Source organism: Gavialis gangeticus, unplaced genomic scaffold (assembly GCF_001723915.1).
Source record: "Gavialis gangeticus isolate Ggan-Ray unplaced genomic scaffold, GavGan_comp1, whole genome shotgun sequence".
Taxonomy (NCBI): domain Eukaryota; kingdom Metazoa; phylum Chordata; order Crocodylia; family Gavialidae; genus Gavialis; species Gavialis gangeticus.
The window spans coordinates 10,974,662-10,984,434 of NW_017729006.1; the positions used below are offsets into that span (position 1 = coordinate 10,974,662).

The 9,773-nt window shown below is 39.6% G+C and overlaps 1 protein-coding gene across 1 annotated transcript in view; it reads right to left on the reverse strand.

Annotated features, from left to right (window-relative positions):
* Positions 1 to 9,773, reverse strand: part of DYNC1LI1 (dynein cytoplasmic 1 light intermediate chain 1) — a 60,108-nt gene that overhangs the window by 9,834 nt on the left and 40,501 nt on the right. The window contains exons 7-12 of the mRNA XM_019508803.1: positions 7,928 to 8,063; positions 7,393 to 7,504; positions 5,228 to 5,287; positions 5,063 to 5,107; positions 3,529 to 3,649; positions 3,201 to 3,362 (exon numbers count right to left, since the gene is read on the reverse strand). Of these exons, the coding sequence (XP_019364348.1) occupies positions 3,201 to 3,362; positions 3,529 to 3,649; positions 5,063 to 5,107; positions 5,228 to 5,287; positions 7,393 to 7,504; positions 7,928 to 8,063 (636 nt within the window). The remainder of the gene's footprint in view (positions 1 to 3,200; positions 3,363 to 3,528; positions 3,650 to 5,062; positions 5,108 to 5,227; positions 5,288 to 7,392; positions 7,505 to 7,927; positions 8,064 to 9,773) is intronic.

The following is a 9,773-nucleotide window of genomic DNA, read 5'->3' on the forward strand; positions in this document are numbered from 1 at the left end:
CCCCTCCCCTGGTGGCTCGCCCCCCCCCCCCGCCCCTTGTAGTCCTCAGGCATTGCTGAATGCCCTTGCTGAGCCAAGGGGGTTTCTGAGCACCCTTACCCACCTTGCTTCTTTCTGGGACTGTTATCCTTTGGGCCTGGAGGATCGCCCCCTTAAAAGGTACAACCATCCCTCATGGACTCCCATCTCCTCTACCTTCTGCCATGTTTCTCTGAAAGGCTAGTACAAAAAGGTATAGGCAACTTTTTCCAGCTGTAGGACACAATGACCTAGGACAGGTCAGAGGCAGGTACCCACAGACAAAGCCCCCCACTGCCAAAGCTCCACATCTGTGAGCTGAATCTAGCCCACAGGCTGTAGGTTGTCAACTCCAGGGACTAGCACTCACAATCTAGTTATTTACGAACTGGCTTAGAAATTTGTGTAGTGACCTTCACATGCAGGGTCAGTGATACAATAGGGTTCATATACTAGTATGTTAGCACCATCTTCCATATCATCCATGCTTAAAAACACTTGAACATGATGACTCATCAGAATGATTCATAACTCCCATCATTGCAGGGACTTCTTCACACTTAAGTGTTACTCACACTTCTGGAGTTAAAAATGATTTCATTCTGTTACATTAATATGTAGTTACAGCAAATTAGTTCCACATACAGAGATACAAGGACAGATTAAGAGCTTTCAGCTGAATGCAACCCACAAAATAATGGTCTAATTCATAACCAGTACAGTGGCTGTCACCATCTTTAAAAAGTGTAGCTACAGACAGCTCAGGATACATATGCAGAGTAAAAAAACAACAACCTGTTTTCTACACCAGTACTCACTTTCGCATCAGAAGCTGGAGGAAACCGTATTAACTGAAGAGCCACCATGCCTTGTGACATGCAATCAACCCAATTAAATACCTCAGAAGCTACGAAATAAGGCACCACAATTGATAAAAGATAAATGCAAGTGTGTATTCATGATTGCAGGAAGACATCCAATTTACGTAGTAAAAAAGTTAATTTTCTTGGAATAGTGGAGATAAGATGTTCTCTGCCCAAGTGGCCTTTTAACAATAGCCTGAGTATCACTATAAAATACTAAGTTACTACAGTGTAAAAGTTAACTAAATACAATATAGCCTTATAGAAATTGAGGTCTCTCTTCTAACTAGTACTGCCTGCTGGGAAATAAAAAGAAAAAAAGCTGAAGAACTACAATGCTTTCAGAATAAAAACAAAGTACTTGGAGTGCCTTCTCCAGGCAAGAATTAAAAGACACAAGGCACTGGAAAAAGACTATTAAGCCTGCATAACAGCTAATTTGGACCCTAAAAGGATAAAGGAGTGAGAGACCAAGGCAACAACTACTTGACAGTCCGCTGTTACACTTGCTTCATTTGCACTGCAGAGATAACGTATTCTCCTGTATTCCTGCCCTACTCCATAACCACACACAGTTCCAAATCTGATATAATTTTGGAAACTTTTTTCCTCTACAACCAAATTAGTAAGTCTTCCATTAAGCACATCTACCACTATTCAGCAGAGCTACGTAAAAGCTTGCTACAGAAAACACTCTTACCCCAAAACACAGTATTATGGACAGTAAAAGTTTTCTGAAGGCAAGATGCTTACTGGTCTTAAAATTTATTAAGAATGACCAATAGCTTTGCATTTATCTTGAAGACAACATTTAAAGGGTATACTGTACATATATGCATAGGTCATGCTGTGAATTTATACAAAAATGACTAGTAACAGACAAAACAGGCCCTGGCTGTAGCATACATTGCAAATCAATTCACATTACAGTAAAAATCTTATTTAAAAATGTTGGAGCATATCATAATAACAGTGTATTCTTCATTAAAGTACTGTATTTCAATGCCCAGTTTGCATGAGTGATTAAAGCGATGGTTTATCCTATAAGCCATTTATCATAGGGTAAAATCATATGGACGTAACTCCATCTTACACAGCTGGATAGCAGCATCAAATCATTTAATCCTCTTGAGAGGACCAATACTATCAGTTGTAAAGGAAATGCACTTAAATCCAGCAAGTGATCACTTTAGCAAAACAGTTAAATGCCAGTAACTGTTTTGCTCTAGTGACCACCTGCTGGATGTAAGCATTTGAGAATTTGTAACCAAGTTAAAAGGCTAAGGGACATGGAACTTGTAAATTCAAGTTACACAAGCAGTCATTGCATTTTAAACAACTGCAGGATAAAGGAAAATTAAGCCTTTCAGACAGTACTTTTCCCTGTTTAAGAAGCCTTACAGTGTAATAAGCCATATGTAAATATAGCTCTATCTTATGGTGCGCTTTCAAATGGAGTTGAAGTTGTTCATTTTCCATGAAGACTTTAAAAGAAATGCTGTCAATTCCTTAAAGAGACATTCTGGATGTGAACAGTGAAACACTAACAAAACAACCCTCCTTTCCCACGCACACAATAGGTCTTCATAAAAGCTTGATTTTAATCAAGGATTCACTTTTAAGTTAAAATTTCAGAGGATGATGGCAGAGCCTGCTAAAATCTTAAGTTTTAGTCCTACATACCAGTACTGTATGCGTGTCCAACACAGCTTAACTTAGTTTTTAGTATTACATCAAATATTCCACTATTTGGAGCTATCAGAAGTTTGTATTACGAACTGAAACAAAGTTCTTAGAACAGTATTTTTTCCCCTAAAGATTGCTGTAACTTTACTAATGAATAGCAATAAAGGTTTCATATTGGTGCTATATTAGCTGTCAATATAATTGGGTACATTACAAAAGATTAGTGCTCTATTTCTTTTGTAGAATGGATTTTAAATTCAAACTGCACTCAAATTGTCTTGTATACTAACTGCAGAGAGAAACAAGCCAAGTACAGTAGAATCCATTATCTAAAATTTCTACAAAATTAAATCTGTGTAGGTTCCTCATCTGCATTTAGCTATGAAGCAATTTTTACAGTTACTCACTCAATGCCTGACAAGGTATGTTAAAGAGTCAACAGTTCCCATTTCATAATGTTTCTAGAAGATTCACTCTTCAGACCTTTCTTAAAAAAGATTTTACCATGCTCAAGACCTTTTGACTATAATGTTGTGACAAGATATAGATATAGCTACATTTTACCAAATATTAAATGCTAAAAATAAAAAGTATTCCACAAAGTTGCAGATGATACTTTATGAATAGTCATACCTGATTTTTTTGCTGAGGCTGGTAAATTGCTGGCAGCACCTCCAGTACCCCCTCCTCCTCCAGGGCTACCACCACCAACACCTGGACTTCCAGGAGAACCAGTTTTTTTACTCAATAAACTGTTGAAGAAGTTTGCAAGGACTCCTTCACTTGTGGCTCCAGCTACAGTAGGAAAAAAACAAACAAACAAACAAACAAGCTACATTCTCCAAAGAAATGCTGATTACACTTTAAGTCAGTACAACGAAGGGCAAAGATATTTTTGTCTGCTTACTTAAAAAGGCTTAAAAATTCCACTTGCAACATCCCTGCCTACCAAAAAAATTACCTTTCATGTTAGGGTCAATTTTTTTTGACCCAGTAGGAATAGGTGTAACGCTGGCAACATTGGATGTTACAGATCTGTTTGGGGTCCTAGGAGATCCTCCGGGAACTCTTGGCGAAGCATCCTAAGCCAAAGCACAAGATAAAGTACTCAACTGCTGTTATATTCAATGTCTATTATAGAAAGTGAATTAAATTACATTCTATTTTTTTATGGTATGTTACTTTTATACCGTGATACAATAGTGAAATGCTGCATATGCATATTTTTACAGACTTCATATTATGTGCTCTAAGCCCCTGGTACTTGTTACATTTAAAATGCAATTAATCAGTCATAGTAACCCAGCTACATATTTCTTGTTTTATTGTACTATTAATTACCTGAATAAGCCACAGAATTGTTCCACAGCTGTGTGCAATAATTGACACATTCCCATAGCACCTTAAACTAAACACTTATGGCATGGTTCCCCACTATGCTATATTGCAGGCCTCTGGGACAATACTTCAGTGCAGTCCCAAAGCTGGGACCCACAATCAGCTATTGGGTCTCAGTCACACCAGTTCACTAGACACCCAGCTTTGTTTGCTGGTGTAGGGGGAACCCAAGATCACTCTCCCAGGCTCCTCCTTCACTGGCAAGTAGTAACAGTACAACTTTGGCTCCCCCAAAATTATACATCTTATCACACATATGGTAGGACAGGAAGTGTGACTGTTGGGATCAGGGAATAGATCCCATCACACCATGTGCTGGGGACATAGATGTACATGCACTGTGAGTACATACATAGTTCCAAATGTTAGTATTTCCATTAATGACCCTAGACCACAACTGGAAGCAGTACAGGTATGACGCAGTTCCTCAGACTGGCATACAAAGAAAACACATTGCACTGGTCAGGTGTCAAGTCTCTGCATTGCCTGGATTAGGGGTGGCCAACCTGCAGTATGCATGCTACAGGGGATACTGGCAGCCTCTGTGTAGGGCACATGGCAAATTGGGAAGGGAACAGGTAGCGCAGCAGCAGGCAGGGTGGCAAAAAAAAGCAGAGAAGCACATCAGACAGAGGAAGGGGATAGAAGTAGCACTCAGGGAGGGCTCATTTATGGCACATCTGTTAAAAGTGTGGCCTTCACTAGCCTAGATCATGGAGAAGCTACACCCAACTTTGCAGGCAAGTAAGTTGTCACAAAATGTGGGGAAAGTCATTAGAGAGGCAAACAGCAGGAGAAATGAACTCTAGGGAGAAAAAGTGATTTTCACTGCCTTACAAAAGACCAGTGTAGTCACTCTAATTCAAGTTTAAAAAGGCTCTTAGAAGAGCGACATTAACTACAGAAATTCATCTAAAAATCCTGGTCAATACTTCTGTCTCTTTAGATGCACTCAATCCCCAAATAAACTGAGTAAGTCTTTTTAAAGCAATACAGAAGTATGAACATTTTAGTAAAACAAAACCCACAGATTGCTTAACGAACTCAATGTCCCATTTATCTATTTTATAAAAAGAAAAAAAAAAAGTTTTACTAACCACTGGCCTTCCAGCTGCAGTAGGTGGTTGTTTTGCTAGTTGAGACTGAAAAATAAGATAAGAGATATAAGTAAGCTTTTTAACTAACCAGGAGAAAAAGAATTAATAGACATTATTAGAAGGATAATTAGTTGCTTAGCCTAGAACAGAAAGGCACAAACATACCTGTTGCTTCATAAGAAACACTTGGTCATCTTCTGCTACTATTTCTTTCTCATGAACAAACTGCAATATAAAAATATTCTAATATGTATGTGATGGAGAAATTAGGATACAATTAAGAGTTAAATGCTTTCCCTTTATACCTACAGGATAGTATGACCAAACACAAGGAGGTATAGTGGAATCAAAACATTGTCTTCAACCTAAAAACACTAGAAAGTATGTTATATCTTTAGTTGTAATTAATAAAAACTTTGGTCAAATAAATGCAGAAGTAAAGACAAGATGCGAGATGGGGAAAGTATAGTTAAATATTTAATACAAGACCGTCAATTTATATTCGAAAGGTGTACTCAGAATGATTGCAAGACCCTTCAAAGATTGGAAGCTAGCAACCTAAAAAGTGTATGATTTAGATCTAAGAATCTCAAAAATGCATGTCCAGAGATCAGGTATTACAGCTTGTGCTGCCCATCTTAATTCCAAAATGCTAACATTTTGGCTTAGGCATTTTTGAAATGTTGAATTCTGTAGCTGCAGACAGACTATTATGCTTTTCAATACATCACTCCCATTTGAAGCTTGGGCACAAAGTTGACAGAATATTTCAGAGGCTACCTGGATAGCCAGTATGATAAAACACATGAGAAGCAGCAGCAACAACTATCATCAATAAGAATAAAAAAGCAAATCCATATTCAATTGGATTTTCTTATTAAAAAGAACTGACAGCTAACAGTGCGGCTGCTTCAGATACGCTGTCAAACCATTACAGCTGATCTTTCCTTTACATTTGTAGCTGGAATTCTTAAAATTATTTTACATTACTTTTTGAGCTCAAGAGAAAAACTAAAGCACTCCACACTTGTGATCCATCTCATTTATGTAATAAAATCACAAGCTCCAGTAAAACAGAAAGCCAATATCCCTGCATTCTACTACCTACCACCAACTACTATATGAAAGCAACCATTCTCTAATATTGCACCCCCTTATATTGTAGGCATTTCATTCAGTTTGCTAGCTTTTGTACTAAGTGAAAGAATCCAAGGATAAATCAAATCTGGAACAACTTATTTGCAGGTTCCACTTGGGAAGAAAAAGAAGCCCTATGCATCAAGTGAGTTTCCCAGGTACTCATTTTACTCTATCAGTGCTATTAAAAGCAAACTAAGTCCCCTGCTTGGTAGAAGTAACGACAATAAATCCGTTTACCTTGGGATTTGAGTATTTGATTAACTATTGAGTTACGCAGTTTGAGACTGGGAAAGTAACTGACATTTGGACTATGGCAGCTCTACTGAGTTCAGCTCTGGACACAAATAGTTAGGCAATATTTTCTTTCACCTTTCTATCCAGTGGAAAGAATAAAATGCATCTTGGAAGATACTTTACCTGATTACAGTTTTATTTTTCAACAGACTTTCTTCCAACATTGGCCTTGGGTTCAGCCTTTGATTTTCAACAGGTACCTTTCCTCTGAAGAAAAGTACTGCTAGTCAGGATAAGAGGGAAAGATCCACAAAAACCTGCTCTGGGTGAAAGAGAACTCTGCCTATTATGGGAGAAGCTGATGACTGAGGGGAGCAAACAGAAGACCTCACTACTTTTTTTTGGAGAGACCTTTCATGATGGACCATACATAAAGAAATCTCACTTTACTCTCAGTTCGAAGTCTGGAACACAGTGTAAGGATCCTATGGGTCAAGTGGTTCTTTATCTTCATAGATGCATCACACAGAGGATAGTCTGCAGATTCAGTTTAAAGCATCTCCATAAGGAGACAACTCATCAGAAACAACCCAGATTAGTTTGTGCCATTTCCAAAAACTTGCTGTTGGAGTCGGAACCTACTTTCAGACACAGCAGAATAAGCTAGTTGAGGAGAGCATTATTACATGCAGAAACAGAACCTTCTTCCTTCTTAAATGCTGAACAGAAACAATACAACACAGCAAACAGCTGGTAGCAAACTGTTAGCTTCCATTTTTTTTCCAGAAAATATCTAGAGAACTCACTGAAAAAAGGAAAGGCAACAGAATGGACAAAGTTTTGTCAGTTGATGGAAAATAACCAACAATGGGGAAAAGAAACGTTCTAGAGATTAGCAATCCCACTGAAGTAGTTAACTAAGCATTTTTCTTTGAAATATACTGAAATGAAGTTACCTTTCTGACAGGAGGCTTCGTTATTATATCTTCAAAACTGTCATCTGCTTTTAGCGTCTGAAAGTTCTCATGTAATATTCCTATCTTCTTGTCATTATCCCACCCTGCAGGACTGGAGGCAAAAAACAGTCACTGTTCTTCAAATTCATTTGCGTTTATCCCTCATTCATCCAATCTTAAATGTCACAGTACTGCCACTGCAAAAAGCCAAAGACTAAGAGGTCTAACAATTTTTCCTCCATGCCAGTTAGTAGTCAATATTGCTGTCTGAGCAGTTCTTATTTGCTCTGCAAAACATGGTAATGAAAGCATTCATAGTGAGTAGTGTATTTTAAAAACCAACTTTGAAAACTGAGTTTACATTTTCCCTTAGAGTTGCAACTGCTCATCAGTTCATTAAAACTGACACTCAAAGGCCATTCCTATTCTTACACTTATTGTTACAACATACTGGTTCCAAGTTATTTCTATACCAATTATTTGTTTACATATTGCACTGGATACTAAATAGACATGGATAATGTAACTCACTTACATAAATACTGCATCTTTTTCCACAACAACAGCTGGTACATTAAAAGGAAATCCATATAATTTCTGAACTATATATTTATACACTAAATCAGTATTTTTATTTTCCTTTACTGAAGTGTAAATGAGTGCTGCCCCATCTGAGTACATTTGTTAAAGAAAAGCAAGAACCAAAAAGACTACTGTTAAAAAAGTTAGGCTTGTGCACACTAGAACACCGTTTCATTGACTAGATGCCACTTTTTCTTTCTTTTGTTTCACCCACCTGTATTCTCTTACCCTGGACCCTAGTTCTGCAACCAAGTATGCCAAGTCTCAGCTGCAACACTGGGTGCCTAAGGTTGAAAACTTGCAAGTTAGGCATTGTTCCAAGCCTGACTAGGGCTTCAGATTTTTTTCCCCCCCAACTGTATGTTCTTCTTTTCTATAGTCTTTCTAGTCTAAAGCAGTGGCAGGCTGGATGGGTAGTGCTTATTCCATCCATGGGCTGGATCCAGCTGGTGGCTCCGATCTAGTGCCTGAAGTGAGTGTGGCAAGGCCCCATCCAATAGCAGTTAACAACCCCAAGCAGGCCCTGCTGGGAGCCGGGAAGGTGGTAATGGCATGTCCCAGCCCTAACCCAGCTACGCAGATGGAAGAGGGCATGACATGGGCTTTGATCTCCTGCAGGGCTTGGGATTTAGGAATTTAGAATGGGAAGGTGGTCACTAGTGGCTGCTGTTCCCCCGCTGCCAAATTTTGACCACTCAGAGCCCCGCAGGCCAGAGGCTGAGTACCCCTGGTCTAAAAGAAATTTTTTCTTAAAATTTTCTGACTAGCACTACAGCAAAAAGAAGTATAGTCTAGAGCACTGGATATTTTAAAATGCCACTGGCATTTTAAAACATCATTTAGACCTTCTCTCAACAAGGTCAGATGACTATACAATGCTGATTTACAGTACTTTTACTGATATTTGAACAAATGCTAGAATAGCAATAGCTTGTACCAGGACATCATGTACATGTGCCCAAAGGAAATAAAGTCAACTGATCTTTCCCTGAAGTACTTTTCAATTTTATGTGCCTTTCCATTACTGTATTGCAAAGAACTGGAACCACTGTCAGGTCAAAATGAATGATATGCCTTACAGCTGTATACAATTATATATAAATTCTTGGGGTGGCACGTTACCATTTCAGGAAATACTTTAAAATCCAAGTTTAGCGGCCCCCGGTCCTTAAATTACCCGATCAGCACAGAACCAGGTTTTCCATTTCCCATGGAAAAAAATGGAGAAAACCATGGATCCCCAGTTTTTAAAATTGGAGAGAATGCAGATTTCCCCTTTTAGCAGAGAAATCTGCTGATGCTCTGTTTTTGCAGTTATTGCAGGCCAGCACAGTTCCAGCTTGCAAGAGCTTGTTGCAGAAAGGGCAGGAAACCCCCAGCCCTGCCCAGAGGAGGGAGAGGGGGAAGGGTGGGGCCGGAGCCTCCAAGTCAGCCACTGCAGAGCTCAGGCTTGCCCTTCACCCCCAGAGGCAAATGGCTGCTCTGGGCACCACCACCCCCAGGCAGCATATCACAGCACCTTCTGTTCTGCCACCTCAGGCCACTCCCACGATTAGGGCCGGGGGGCCAAGGGCAGGGGTTCCCTTCTGCAGGCTGCACATGCACTAGCCAGCCGAAGGGGTTTGCACATAGTAGCTGCCACCGCACTGCCACCACCGTGCCCCACGGCTTTGCAGGCAAGCAGCACAGCAGTGGCAGCCACCCCCCTCCCCACTTACTTTCTGGGATAGGTGCCCGTGCCTGTGTGGGGCTGGAAAGTGAGGCAGACCTTTAAAATTGTAATCAATCATGGATTTGGG